Source organism: Malania oleifera, chromosome 11, assembly GCF_029873635.1.
Source record: "Malania oleifera isolate guangnan ecotype guangnan chromosome 11, ASM2987363v1, whole genome shotgun sequence".
Classification (NCBI taxonomy): domain Eukaryota; kingdom Viridiplantae; phylum Streptophyta; class Magnoliopsida; order Santalales; family Ximeniaceae; genus Malania; species Malania oleifera.
In genome coordinates, this window is record NC_080427.1 from 81,859,427 (window position 1) to 81,875,731 (window position 16,305).

General features: G+C 34.7%; 1 protein-coding gene across 1 annotated transcript; it reads left to right on the forward strand.

The window, feature by feature from the left end:
* Positions 1-2,137: 2,137 nt before the first annotated feature.
* LOC131168251 (18.1 kDa class I heat shock protein-like) lies at positions 2,138-7,493 on the forward strand. The gene is made up of 2 exons (XM_058127554.1): positions 2,138-2,653; positions 6,297-7,493. The coding sequence occupies exons 1-2, from the start codon at positions 2,195-2,197 to the stop codon at positions 6,297-6,299; spliced, it is 462 nt and encodes a 153-aa protein (XP_057983537.1). The 5' UTR covers positions 2,138-2,194; the 3' UTR covers positions 6,300-7,493.
* The last annotated feature ends 8,812 nt before the right edge of the window (positions 7,494-16,305 follow it).

Consider the following 16,305-nt stretch of genomic DNA (forward strand, 5'->3'; position numbering starts at 1 on the left):
TTTTTTACTTTATCTGCACCTTTGTGTGTTCGATGGAGAGAGTCCCAGACTTCTTTGGATGTCTTCGCGGAGGCGATGATTTCGAACGTGGCCTCATCAAGACCTTGGTAGATTATGGATTTTGCCTTGCAATCTTTCTTTCGATCGGCTCGCAAGGTCGTTCTTTGAGCATCGGGCATAACTGCTTCGGCTTCTTTTGATGGGCTTTCTCTGTACCCATCTTCAACGATGTCCATGACATCCTGAGAACCTAAAAGGGCTCTCATTTGAATCGACCAGTTGTCATAATTCTCTCGGGTCAATTTTGGAATGACCGATTGGATAGTACCGTTAGCCATCGAATTCAATATATAAAAAACAGAGAAATGGGGGCTGATTTTGGTAAATCTAATGCCACCAATAAATTCAAAAGATTGAAAAACCTTAGGAACCGGTTTTGGTTTGCAAAGAACCGGTCTGAAAATCACCAAACCGGCTATACGAAAATTCTGGTGAATTTTTAAACTAACCGGTTTAACTTAACGGCCGCTTAACGGCGTTGATTTTTCCGTTACGCCACGTGGCGTCCTCTGCGCGTGCCGCGTGTCGCTGCTGGGAGCGGGTCGGATGCGGGTCAAGGCGCGGGTACGGATCCGGGTTGCTGGTCGATGTCTGGGTCGGATCTCGCCAATCGGGCGAAGAAGACGCGTGCGGGAGCGTGAGGCGCGTGTCACCGACTGCCGGAGTCTTCGTCGGCGTGTGCAGCGCGTGGGAAGAGCGCTGTCTTCGTGGGAGGCGCGTGGGAGCGCGTGTAGATTCTCCGTGTGGCCTTTTGAGACGTAGTTTCCACCGTTGGAATCGTCTCGAGTCTAATTGCACAATGGAAGGCTCAATTTGGGATTTGGAGCAACTTCAAAACTGGGAGAAAATCGGATTTCTCCTCTGTTCGCCTCTGTTTGGCGAATTCCGGCGTACCTAGAAGCTCTGATACCACTGATGGGTGGAGAGGAACACTCAGTCACTGGATGTGACTGAAACTCAGTGAGGATAAATACCAAACAAGTATATTTCAATATGAAAAATAATACAGAGGAATTCAAACAACAAAATCTCTCGCTCACTCACTGGCTTTCAACTCTCAACACACCACTTTGCTCACATTTACTCACACACACAACTCAGCTATTTATAGTAATTATAGAAATCAAATAATCAACAATGGTGGGTGCAAATCTTCAATAGAGGTGGGCTGCCGGTCTTCAATGGAGGTGGGCTGCCGGTCTTCAAGTTTAATCTTCAACAACTTCTACTTCCAATCATGCGTGATAATATATTTTTAATTCCCTATGTCTACTATGCATATATTCGTTATCATGAGTTCACATTGAGATTTTTATTTGAAAAAAAAGAATACAAGAAAGAAATTGATTTTTTATTATTATATTTCACATTTTATATGAAATATTTTTGAATTGTAATTTTTTTTAAAATTAAATATTAATGATTTTTGAATTAATTATGTATTCGTTTATTTGTCATTGTTTTATTATTGTACTCCACTATCCCAATTTTTTTATTTTTCAGGATACCCTCTTACAAATGTTAGTTGAATAATAAAAAAATATAGTAAAAAATATTATACAACCTATAACTAATTATAATTAATTAAGACATAAGCATATTGCAACAACAACTAATCAATACACAATTATAAAATTTTTGTTTGATGCATAATACTTTCAAAATATTTAAATAATGTTATATTTGGTAAAAAAAAAATATTACAGATGTTTTATTAAAGTAATTTATATTATAACTGAGTCAATATTAGAAAAATAAAATGTCAAACTAAATAACAATAGAACATAAAATAATCAGTTAATAAATGATAATTAAAAGAAAATATAATTGGACATCTAAAATGTGATATAGTTAGGAAATTTGTGTTCATATATATATATATATATATATATATATATATATATTTGCAATTTTAAAAAGTTCAGTAATAATAATAATAATAATAATTGAAGAATAAAGCGCAGCGTCCACTGCACAGCAGAAGACGAAAATTGCTTCGCCGTCAATCTTACGCTAATGTATACGTGACCATTGATATTTTGCTCATTATAAATCAAACGCTTATACGTTTCCGAGATTGATTCTGGCTTGCGTCTCACTGGTTCAGCAAACCATAGATCTAAAGACCGACAAAATGTGGGGAACACCCGGCAACGACGCTGTTTGCTGCAGCCAACTGGGTAACGTCGTCAAGCCCCTCATAAACGACGACCGGGAACCCTTCAAGGGTTTTTCGTGCCAAGGTACTGCTGCAACGGGTTCGACGAGCCAGGCCTTCCCCGGCGAAATTACGGCGTTTGTGAACGCGAGGATAGACTGGGAGAAGAAGCCGGAGACTCACGTGGTCAGAGTGCATATTCCGAACCTGCAGAAACGGGAAGTAAAGGTGCGTGTGCTGGAAGGAAGGATTGTGGAGATAAGGGGCGAGAGGAGGTTGGAGAAGGAAGAGAAGGTGAACGGAAAGCAAGTGCTGTTTGAGCACAGCAGCGGCAAGTTCAGTCGGCAGATAAGGCTTCCTGAGAGTGCTGATCTTGATAAATTGCAGGCCTGCATGGCGAGTGGGGTGCTGACATTTACTGTTCCTAATAAAAAGGTAATAGAGAAGAAGCCTTGTGTGAGAATTGTTGATATTCATGGTTGAACATAACGGTTATGTAAAGCAAATAACAAGATAAGCAAATAACGACTATCTTTTCTTTACATTTTTCATCAATTTCAAAAACTCCCATAATTTATCTCCACTCCAGCCAAAAGAAATTAGAAAAAAATATTCTTCCTTGAGTACTAAAATCCCCAAAAAAACGGATCTCTTCATTTCCATTACTTTCCCCTTTACCCTATTTCTAGGGGGTTTTTAATCCTTTTAGTGATTTTGCATATTAGTCTCCCTTGAAGTCTTACTCTCATCATTCTCATCCTCCAGTTTCATAAAAAATAAAAAATAAAAAATAAAAAATAAAAAAGGACTTATTTTCTTCACCATATACATGTGCTACACTTTCACATTCTTAAATATAGTCTTCATAATTCAATACATCGACATTCATTCTTAACATCACAAAACTGATACAAAATCAACAACTCAAGTTGAACTCGATTGAACCTTAAATCCTGAAAGTCAAATCCCTACCCAAATTCACTAATTAAACTCAAGTTAGTCCGCAAACCCCTACATTGAGCAAAAATTAAAACACATACACACACACACGTCCATATATATATATATATATAGCCATGAATGGGAATGATAGGTGGAGATCAAATTCAACAGAGTTGGGTTGGTTGGTGGAGGTGGCTGCCTGCAGCTCAACAATTTCAATAAAATGGACTAGAGTTTGTGGAGGTAGGTACATCAAGTTTAATATTCAACATCCCCCTTTAAACTTGACTCTTCTAACTTTATCATTCCGAGCATTTTCTTCAGTCTTGCAAAAATATCATGCCAGAGTGGCTTTGTGAAAATATCAGCAATCTGATCATACGTTCTACAAGACATTAGCTCCGCTTCTTTCTTCTTGACATGGTCCCTTATAAAATGATACCGAGTACTAATATGTTTGCTTCATTCATAGAAGACTGGATTCTTTATAAGTGCAATCACTAATTGTTTGTCGATGTAGAATTTTGCGGGGTCCTTGGAGAAATCTCAGATACTTCAATATATTTTTGATCCATATACCATGACAAACAACTAGGCTGGCAGCAACATACTCTGTTTCACATGATGACACCATTACGATGGGTTGCTTCTTTGACGACCATTTAAACGTTGTATCTCCTATGAAGAATGTGAATCCAAACGTACTTTTTCTTTCTTCAAGATCCCTTCCCCAATCACACTATATGAAGAGCCAATAAGTTTGCAATTACCTCTTAATGAATAGAATATACCATCAGTAATGGTACTCTTGACATAGCGGAGTTTCCTCTTCACTGCATTCAGATGGGACTGGTCATGAGTCTCCATGTACCTGCTGACAAGTCAAACTCCATAGAGTATGTCTTGTCTGGTGCACGTCAAATACCTCAAGCTTCCAACCAAACTCTTGAAATATGTGGGGTCAACATCTCCTTACTCATTCCTTCTCAACTCCAATTTCATTTTAACTAGAGTTGTCATAGGGTTGCAGTTGTCCATCCCAAATTTTTTCAGTATTTCTTTTGCATAGTGGCTCTGAGAGATGAAGATTCCTTTCTCGCTTTGCACAACTTCTATACCAAGAAAATTAGCCATCTAGCCAATATCCATCATTTTGAATTATCTGACCATGCTTCTCTTGAAAAGGTAAACATTTATGGATTGTTGCCGATAAAAATAAGATCATCAACATATAGGCAGACAATCTGCATGCTTTCATCTTTCTCTATCTTCATCTACAGCGCATGCTCGTAGGGACACTTCTCAAAACCATTCTTCTGAAAATAGTCATCAATCCTCATGTTCCACGCACGAGGTGTCTGCTTCAAGCTATAGAGTGCTTTCTTCAACTTGTATTATGTAACGACCTGCTATTTATTTAACATTTTTTTTTTGTATATCATAAATATCATTTGTCTGGAAAACTACTGAAAATACCTCAGGCTTAAAGGAGCACTGGGGAAAATCCTGTATGTCATACACACCTAAGTAGCGGTAACAAGAAACTGTAAACTGTCATATGTACAATACCAGAAAACTATAATATTTTGAGGTATATTTACAACACAAAATACCTAGTGACAATATCAAAATCCCAGGAGCTATTCCAAATCATTGGCACAAAAAATGCACCTACCCTTTCAGTAAGAGTAGCACAAGACAACTTCTACTCACAAGCCTAATATGCTCACCTAGCCGGATCTCCTGAAAAATAGTAAGTCACTAGGATGAGTCAACGCTTACTAAAAGGAAATATGCTATTACTAGTGTGTGGCGGCTGAGTTATACATTTAATATACTAAAATAATACTGATATTGTAATATGAGTAAGCTGATAAACAATACAGAACATATGCAATGTAGTTTAAAATATAACTGTGTATTTGAGTTTGTTATCTGCATATTCTACTAATATGATAATATAAACTGCTATTGTATGATATAATTGTACATAGGAACTTCTGCTATATCCTAGGATTTGTATGTCATGATATATCCCCTCATGATAGGGTTGTACGGGACCCGTAGGCTGGACTTGCTCTGGTTGGCCTACTAGGCAGGTCAAACTAGATCTGTAACATCATCCATTCTATCAATCTGATAATCTGTCAATCTGGCCCATTGCAATCTCTCCGGTCATTCTCTACCTCTATTTTGTCTAACTAGCCACCTCAACCCAGCGTGCTAAGGAAACTGCAATCTCTCCTGACACAGTTAGACAAGATTCACATACTATCTAAGTTATATGGTTGCTCGTGTCTGTAATAGCTACGGTACCGTGCTCTACTATATATATATATATATATATATCTGTCTATAATTTCCACAGGGATCTGATATCATGTGATACAGTATACATGTATAAATATATATTTATCTTGCTGCTTTTAACATGATTTCAAAACAACCATAACACTATAAATCTTATCTGTATTATTTGGAATATTTTACTGAAATATCTATAATATCTATCTGTAAAATCTGTAATATCTATCTATAATATCTGTAATCTCTATCTGCAATATCTATATTATCTGTCTGTAATATCTATAATCTTTGTCTGAGTGTTATGGTTTAGAAATCATGTTATTTTAAGAAACACTATAAGTCTCATTTTCTGTTGATAAACTGTATATCTGGATATTTGTAGAATTGTATAATTAACATACTATACTATAATAAACTAATGCCACACATTTGATTAATTACAATCTCTTGCTTCATATCTATAATTTTATTGAAATAATAATACTCACGATATTCTAGAAAAATAAACTGATCATCATGCTTGTAAATATACATACATATTCTGCTTATAAACATTCTAAAAATTCCCTAGCATAGCATATTTCTGTTACCAAGATTCTGAAAAGTCCCTACTGTATCCTGGCTTTATACTCGTAGGGTTCCCCACTCAACACCTTGAAAAAAATATCCCCCAGAACCAAACATCAGTATTTCTTTGCATATTACATTTCTTATAAATGTGGGAAAGGCTAATACTAGATAAAATACCTTATCCTAAGTGTTGGCCTAATAAGGCTTACAATTCTTATTTTGATGATAACAAATCATGATGTGTTTAGTGTGGTTCAAGTGAAAGTTTTTCAGGAAAAAGGAAAAGCTTAAAGGAAGTGACAAAGCATAAGAGCAAGAGGAAGCTTATGGATTAAAAAGAGATCTTGAAGAGCATGAGGATTAAAGATAACTTGGTGAAAGCTCAAAGAGAAGATCGAAAACTCAAAGCTGATGGAAGAACAAGGTTGAAGATCAAAGGATTATGTTTTCAAGGATGTTCTAAATGTAAGTACTTCAAGTTAATTTCAAGTATAAATTGATTTGAAGCTCTCAAGATATTCAGAAATATATTTTTTATACTCTAAAGAATACTTTTATAATCAATGAAAAGAAAGGGTTTTTGAAAAAGAAAATCTTTGAAAAGAGAAGGGCCAGGAGACTGTCCTATTGTGGCAAGCGATTGCGAAATTAAGTAAAGGTTTTTCTAAAGAGACAGTAGCAAGATAGGCGACTGCCAAAACATGCCGGACGTCTGAGTGGACATGCCAGGCGACTGCCTTGGTTCTGGCAAGTGACTGCTAGTGTTCTGTGTTGTGAGTTTGTTCTATGACAGGCGACTGCCAAGTCGTGGCTGGCGATTGTCATTCGAACGTTGGCTTAAAAACTCTCAACGGGAAGATTTTTTAAATGAAGTTTTGGACACTATTATTTTGAAAAACTTGGAAACTACTTCAAGGAAACTATGGGGGGTAAGGAATTACTTTTAAACATCTATAAATCACCCCAATCTTCAAAGGTTTGAGACACCAAGAAATTTTCAAGCAATCAAAGTTCTCAAAGGCTCTCAAACTCTCTTGTGTTCAACTATTGAATTGCTACTGATTCAAACTCCGAAGCAAAGCTTTCAAAGTCAGAATATTTCATATTTTGGAATATATTTGGTGATCCATATTGAGTATTGAGCTTCAAATTCTTTTATATTTGAATTAATTTGAAGTATCATTGGGCTGAATGTTGTACTAACCTACTCTACTGTGAGAGTGTTTTCTTATACACAAAATCTTCTTTATCTTGGTTCTTATTCATAGACAATTCAAGGCTGTAGAATCGTTGGACCAAACGAGGGAATATCGTTTGGAGAGGCGGGCTCTAGACTAACGGAAGGAGTGTTTGTAATCGGTATTGTTCCACCCGTCAACGGAACATAACTAGTGAATCCTTTGGTGGTTTGCCAAAGGTGAGGACGTAGGCTGGGCATAAGCTAAACCTCATAAAATCTTGTGTCTCTCTTCTTCCTTACTCTTTACTTTTTTCAGCAAAGACTTATAATCTGCATGTATGTTTTTAAATTAATTCTGACTAATTAGTTGTTAAATAGATGGGAGGGTAATTTGTTTTTGGTTTGATCAGCATTGATTGTGGAAACCGAAAGGGACTACGTTGGTTGATCAACCTAAACTTATTAATCTGAAAGTTTGTTTAAAAGTTAAACATAAAGAAGACTTGTGAGTTTGGAATAAACACAGGGCTTACATAAATTCAGTGTGCTTTACAATTTATTACAAGGCTATTGAGAAAAAGATCGAGTTTTTGATTAACTTGATTGGTTGTGGTTGGATTATTTTTATATATACTTGTTGTGGTTATTGATATTAAACAAAGAATTAAAATTGAAATAATTAAAAAAAACCAATTTCAATTCACCCCTTCTCTTGGGAAGCTATCCTAATTTCAATTGGTATCAGAGCCTAGTTATAACAAATTACTAACAAGAAGCTATAAAAAGATCTAAATGACTAACATAGGAGTAGCTCCTTTTGGAGAAGGCCAATGCTCAACTCGTCCACCAACTTTTTGTGGACACAACTACACCTTTTGGAAAAAGAGAATGCAAATCTACCTCCAACACATGGATTGGAAAGCATGGGAAATGCTTCAAATAAACTCAAGTGCTATAAATGCTTTGTATTGTGCTTTAGACGCTAACGAATTCAATAGGGCCATGACTTGTAAAACAGCTAAAGAAATATGGGACAAATTAGAAGTCACATATGAAAGAACCATTGATGTTAGGGGCAATAGAATAGATATGTTAACAAGCGAATATGAAGCATTCAAAATGAGTTCAGATGAACCCATATCAAGCATGTACACAAGATTCACCCACATAATTAACTCCTTAAGTGTCTTAGGAAAAACTTATACCACCTATGAAATGATTAGGAAAATTTTGAGAGGCCTTCCCTCAATATGGGAACCTAAGGCTATAGCAATTACTGAAGGAAGAAACCTTAAGACCATCTCCTTAGATGAACTCATAGGATCACTTCTTACTTATGAAATGACTCTAAAAGAAAGAAATCCTGAACCATAGCCTAAGAAATCTATTGCACTAAAAGCATCAACCCACAGCTCAAGCGAAGAAGAAAGTGAATCAAGTGACTTAGATCAAGATGAATTAGCATTCATCACTAAGAGACTAGGAAAGCTTTATAGAAGAAATAAAAGATTTCCTAAGAAGTTCAACAAAAGAAAAACTGAAAAGGTAGAATCAAGTAGAAAACAAAATAAAAGTAAAAATGAATCTCCTATACGCTATCATTGTAAGAAACCAGGAAATATCAAACCGGACTGCCCTTTGCTCAAGAAAGACAAGAAGAAAAAGATGGAAGCTATGAAGGCTACTTGGGATGACTCAAGCTCCAACGAAATTGAAAACGAATCAAGTGGACAAGAGATGGCAAACGTATGCTTCATGGCAAATGATGGAGAGGTAAATTCCTACTACTCTTCAACTGAATCTAGCAATGAATCTTATGACGAGTCATGTGATAGTATGCCCTCATACAAAGAATTACAAGCTGAATTATTTTCTTTACATAAAAGATTTATACAAATTTCTAAAAGAAACATAACCTTGAAAGATTAAAATAAAGAACTTTTGAAGCAACTTGAATCATTTAAAACTATCGAAGAAGAAAAAGATTCTTGTATTAAGAAGTTAGAGGAAGAAGTAAGTAAAGTAACTCAAGAATTAGGAAAAACTCATAAAGAAAACTTGAGTAAAAAGGATCAAGAAATAAATGAACTAAATAAATTTGCAGAAGATAAAGAGCAAATTATATATAATTTTACTAAAGGGAAAGATAATTTTGAAAAAATGATTGGATAGCAAAGGCTACATGGGAATAAAGAAGGAATAGGTTTCAATGGTAAACCAAACAAAAAGAATAAGAAATTATACATGGGATATTTTGTAAAGAAAGCCAAGCACTATGTTAGCACTTCCTCACACAACAAACATGAACACACTACTTGCTATATGTGCAAGACCAAAGGTCATGTAATGTTTGATCGCCCACTAAAAAGGAAGTATGTTAAAATACAAGGAGAATGGAAAGTCAATAATGGATCTAACAAAAGAATAAAGAAAGTTAAAAGGATTTGGGTTCCTAAAACTAACCAAATGAATCCTCCATTGTAGGTATGTTTTAGGACAAAATCATCAACAAACAAGTGGTACTTGGACAGCGGGTGTTCAAGACACATGACCGGCTATAAGACCAAGTTTACATCACTAAAACAAAAGGATGGAGGATATGTCACCTTCGGTGATAATGCCAAAGGTAAGATCATTGGCATCGGAAGAATAGGTAAAGAACCTTCTATTACTATTGATAATGTATTATTGGTAGAAGGATTAAAACACAATCTTTTAAGTATAAGCCAATTGAGCGACAAAGGGTTTAAAATAACCTTTAAGAAAGAAAAATGTGTTATTCAAAATCTCAAAGAAAATAAAATCTTATTTATAGCTCTTAGGATAAATAATGTTTATTGTATAAATCTTGAGAATCTAACAAATCAAAACGTAACTTGTTTGGCAGCCATGAATGATATAAGTTGGCTATGGCATAAGAAGTTAGGACATGCTGGCATGAACTTATTATCCAAATTATCAAAGAAAAATCTAGTAAAAGGATTACCAAATGCCAAATTCATAAAAGACAAGATATGTGATGCATTCCAAAAAGAAAAACAAGTTAAAACCGGTTTTAAAAAGAAAAAGTATATATCTACTAAAAGACCCCTAGAACTTTTACACCTAGACTTATTCAGTCCAACTAGAACCTTAAGCCTAGGAGGGAAACAATATGCTTTTGTAATAGTGGATGATTATTCAAGATTTACTTGGGTATTATTTTTAACTAATAAAGATGAAGCTTGTAACATGCTAATTTCCTTATGTAAGAAATTACAAAATGAGAAGGGCTATAATGTAACAAGTTTTAGAAGTGACCAAGGAAAAGAGTTTAAAACTAAGGAAGTCGATAAATTTTGTAATGAACGTGGAATATCTCATAATTTTTCAACACCTAAAACTCCACAACAAAATGGAGTTGTAGAAAGAAAAAATAGAACTCTACAAGAAATGGCTAGAACTATGCTTAATGAGAATAATTTACCTAAATACTTTTGGGCTGAAGTTATAAACGCAGCATGTTATATTATAAATAGGGTATCTATAAGATCAAGTATAGATAAAACACCATATGAATTATGGAAAGGAAGAAAACCAAATATCTCTTACTTTCATGTATTTGGATGCAAATGCTTAATCCTTAACACTAAAATGATTTAGGAAAGTTTGATGCAAAATTTGATGAAGGTATCTTTTTAGGCTACTCTACAAATAGCAAAGACTATAGGGTCTATAATAGGAGAACTCTTACTATCATTGAATCAATACACATAACATTTTATGAATCCAACATTTATAAAAATAAAATTCAGAATGATGAAAAAGAAGATGTTCCGCAAAAAGAAGAAGATCTTGAAATAAAGCAAGAAAATATTAATGAGACTTCAAATGAAAACATTGTAGAAAGTCTAGAACTACCCAGAGAATGGAAATATTCTAAAATTCATCCAAAAGAACAAATACTTGGAGAAACTTCAAAAGTAATAACCACTCGAGCCTCATTAAAAAATATTTGCAACCATTATGCCTTTTTATCTCAAGAAGAACCCAAAAATATTGATGAAGCTTTAAAAGATGACTCTTGGATTATAGCTATGCAAGAGGAACTAAATCAATTTGAAAGAAGTCAAGTATTGGAACTTATACCAAAATTCAAAGACAAATCAATTATAGGAACTAAATGGGTGTTTAGAAATAAAAATGATGAAAATGGAGCTGTTGTAAGAAATAAAGTTAGGCTAGTAGCTCAAGGATATAATCAAGAAGAAGGTATCAATTATGATGAAACCTTTGCCCCCGTAGCAAGAATGGAAGCTATTAGGATGCTCTTAGCTTATGCAGCCTATAAGGACTTCAAATTATATCAAATGGATGTAAAAAGTGTCTTCTTAAATGGATATATAAATGAAAAAGTATATGTAAAATAACCCCCAGGTTTTGAAAATTCAAAAAATCTAGATCATGTATTTAAGTTAACTAAAGCTTTATATGGATCGAAACAAGCTCTTAAAGCTTGGTATGAAAGACTAAGCAAGTTTCTAATTCAAAACAATTTCTCAAGAGGAAAGATAGATAGTGCGCTGCTTATAAAAACCAAAAACAAAGACATGCTTACAGTACAAATTTATGTTGATGATATTATTTTTGGAGCAACTAATGAGGATTTGTGTAATGAATTTGTTAAGTCTATGCAAGAAGAGTTTGAAATGAGTATGATGGGAGAGTTAAATTACTTTCTAGAATTACAAATCAAATAAGCAAAAAATGGAACTTTCATAAATCAAACTAAATATATTAAAGATTTGTTAAAGAAGTTTGATATGAAAGAAAGTAAACCTAAAGGAACTCCCATGAGCACTTCAACTAGTCTTGACAAAGATGAAAAAGGGAAACAAGTAGATACTAAGCATTACCAAGGAATGATAGGAAGTTTACTTTATTTAACAACAAGTAGACCAGATATTATGTTTAGTGTATGTATGTGTGCTAGGTTTCAGTCAGCTTATAAGGAATCACACCAAACAGTGGTTAAAAGAATCCTTAGATATCTATTAGGCACACTTGAACTGGGTTTATGGTATCCGAAGGAAACTGAATTTGAAATGATTAGCTATTCAGATGCAGACTTCACTGGATGTAAAATAGATAGAAAAAGCACAAGTGGAACGTGTCATTTTCTAGGACACTCTTTAGTTTCATGGTCTTCAAAGAAACAAAACCCTGTAGCATTATCCACAGCAGAAGCAGAATACAAAGCTGTAGGAAGTTGTTGTGCCCAAACATTGTATATGAAACAGTAACTTAAAGATTTCAAAATACAATATCAAACTATCCCCATAAAATGTGACAACACAAGTGTCATTAATATTTCAAAAAATCCGGTATCTCATTCAAGAACAAAACATATTGACATAAGACATCATTTCTTGAGAGATCATGTGAAAAATGAAGATATAATGCTAGAATTTGTAAATACAAATGATCAATTAGCGGATATATTCACAAAACCTCTATCTGAAGAGCGATTCATATTTATAAGAAGAGAATTGGACATGTTACATAGTCGTGAAGTCAACTAAACTTTGTTCTGCTTGGCAGGTGACTGCCACCAAGATGTCAGGTGACTACGAGACTATTGACTTTTCAAATTCTACATAGATAGGTGCCTACCACATTCTAGCAGGCGATTGCCTCGTGGCGGGTAGGGTTTAAAACCCTTCTTAAGTCATTTTAACTTCCATCAGGCGCCTGCTCCTTCATCTTTCTCTTTGAAATTCTTCTTCTCTACCCTTTTCAATATAAATACTTCGTCCAAATCACCTTGAAACCGAACTTCTATGCTTCTATGCCTTCCTCCTCACCAAATCACGAACCTAACCTAGGGTTTCTCTGTTCTTCTCTTCCATACAAACATGCCACGAGCAAAATCAATTGATATCAAGGGATCTTCATCTTCAACAAGGATCAATAATGATGAGGTGGAGAAATGGTTAGTAACTCCACATGCTAAGCAACTTTATCGGAATCAGATCGCTTCAACCGAACCTATTTTAGGTAAAATTCTTGATGTTACATTCTTCAATACGGATTTTCCTGAAATCATGGAACTTTTTAAGACAATTGGATGGGATCGGTTTATTACATATAAAGCTAAAGGATACTATCCAAATGTTGTTCGAATTTTCTATACAAATATGGAAAGATGTGATAATGGGATCAAAACCAATCTTCATGGGCAAAATATTCATCTTACTCCCATATCTTTGGGAAAAATTCTTTGAGTCAAGCCAGGAGATTTTGTGATTCACATTGTTGAGAAACAATGGATTATGTCCCAGGGTTTCACTCCACTAGAATTTTTGCCTCTAGTCGTGACTAATACTCCTGTTAATTTTAGGCATCCACCTCTTTACAAACAACTCAATCTAAAAGCTCTAATCCTACACAAACTCATTACAAACAATATCCTACCACGTTCTGGTTCTCATGATCACATTTCATTTCTAGATTGTTTTGTAATGTGGTGTATTCTCAAAGGGAAAAAGATGGATCTTCCAAGCCTAATTATTCAGTGGATTATTATGAAAGTTGATGCCCCTCGTATTGTTCTACCATATGCTGGGATGTTAAATATGGTCTTTGCTCATTTCAATGTTCTTACACCATCATTTAACTTCACTAGCAAAACCCATTACGATATCTTTTCTGATACTATTCTTAAATGTATGGGATATAAGAACTCTCCTCAAGGATGGTTTCATAAGGGACATCGTCATGTATCATCAGCACCACCACCTCCGTCTTCCATACTAGCATCTTTAGTTCAATATGACCTAAAAACTCCTTGTTGGTTCGTTCCATTTTTTAATCACTATATGACCTTCAGTGATGGAATGAAATTTGGACTTGGTACTCTATAGGAGAAGGTTTCTACTATAGAAACTCATTGCTCAAGTATTGATAAGCGAGTTGACAAGATTGAACAACAGTTGGCTAGCTCCTCTAAAGGCAAATCTCCAATGAATATCAGCTTTGCTACATCAAGAAATGATGAATCTGGTGAACAAGAAGAAGAAGACGATGAAAGTGGATCTATAGAAGCCTCTGATTGATGTGTTTTCACTTATGAGTTATTTATCACTTTTATGAATTAAAGCTTTATCTGATAGTATGTTCTTTATGTCCTAAAAGTAGTACTTTTTATTGCAGCACTTCTCTATTTTTGTATTATTTCTTCTCCTTTTTGATTGATGTCCAAAAGATGTTTAAGAGAAAGGAGTGCAAAAATGTGTGATGCTATAAAAAACTTGTACTTGTATGGATCATATCGTATATATACCTATAAAAATGTATCATGCTTGTTGATAGGGGGAGCCATGAGTATTAATTCTTATTATTTTTGCTCTTGATTTGTCATCACCAAAAAGGGGGAGATTGTTGGCCTAATAAGGCTTACAATTCTTATTTTGATGATAACAAATTATGATGTGTTTAATGTGGTTCAAGTGAAAATTTTTCAGGAAAAAGGCAAAGCTTAAAGGAAGTGACAAAGCTTAAGAGCACGAGGAAGCTTATGGATTAAAAAGAGATCTTGAAGACCATGATAAAGCTTATGGATTAAAAAGAGATCTTAAAGAGCATGGGGATTAAGGATAACTTGGTGAAAGCTCAAAGAGAAGATCGAAAACTCAAAGATGATGGAAGAACAAGACTGAAGAGCAAAGGATTATGTTTTTAAGGATGTTCTAAATGTCAGTACTTTAAGTTAATTTCAAGTATAAATTGATTTGAAGCTCTCAAGATATTCAGAAATATATTTTTTATACTCTAAAGAATTATTTTATAATCAATGAAAAGAAAGGGTTTTTGAAAAATAAAAGATTTGAAAAACAGAAGTGCCAGGCGACTGTCCTATTGTGGCAGGCGATTGCCAAATTAAGTAAAGCTTTTTTTAAAGAGACAGTAGCAAGACAGGCAACTGCCTAAACATGCCAGGTGCCTGAGTGGACATGCCAGACGACTACCTTGGTTCTGGCAGGTGACTGCTAGTTTTCTGTGTTCTGAGTTTGTTTTATAACAGACGACTTCCAAGTTATGGCAGGTGACTACCATTCGAACGTTGGCTTAAAAACTCTCAACGGGAAGATTTTTTAAATGAAGTTTTTGGACACTATTATTTTGAAAAGCTTGGAAACTACTTCAACGAAACTTTGGGGGTAAGGAATTACTTTTAAACATCTATAAATAGCCCCAATCTTCACAGGTTTGAGACACCAAGCAATTTTCAAGCAATCAAAGTTCTCAAAGGCTCTCAAACTCTTTTGTATTCAACTACTGAATTGCTACTAATTCAAACTCTGAAGCAAAGCTTTCAAAGTAAGAATCTTTCATATTTTGGAAGATATTTGGTGATCCATATTGAGTATTGAGCTTCAAATTCTTTTATATTTGAATTACTTTGAAGTATTATTGTGTTGAATGTTGTACTTACCTACTCTGCTGTGAGAGTGTTTTCTTGTACACAAAATCTTCTTTATCTTGGTTCTTATTCATAGACGATTCAAGGCTGTAGAATCGTTGGACCAAATGAGGGAATATCGTTTGGAGAGGCGGGCTCTAGCCTAACGGAAGGAGTGTTTGTAATCGGTATTGTTTCACCCGTCAACGGAACTGAACTAGTGAATCCTTTGGTGGTTTGCCAAAGGTGATAATGTAGGATGGGTATAAGCCGAACCTCGTAAAATCTTGTGTCTCTCTTCTTCCTTATTCTTTACTTTTTTTAGCAAAGACTTATAATTTGCATGTATGTTTTTAAATTAATTCTGAGTGTTTAGTTGTTAAATAGACGGGAGGGTAATTTGTTTTTGGTTTGATCAGCATTGATTGCGGAAACCGAAAGGGACTACGTTGGTTGATCAACCTAAACTTACTAATCTGAAAGTTTTTTTAAAAGCTAAACATGAAGAAGACTTGTGAGTTTGGGATAAACACATGGCTTAAATAAATTCAGTGTGCTTTACAATTTATTACAGGGCTATTGAGACAAAGATCGAGTTTTTGATTATCTTGATTGGTCGTGGGTGGATTATTTTTATATTTACCTGTT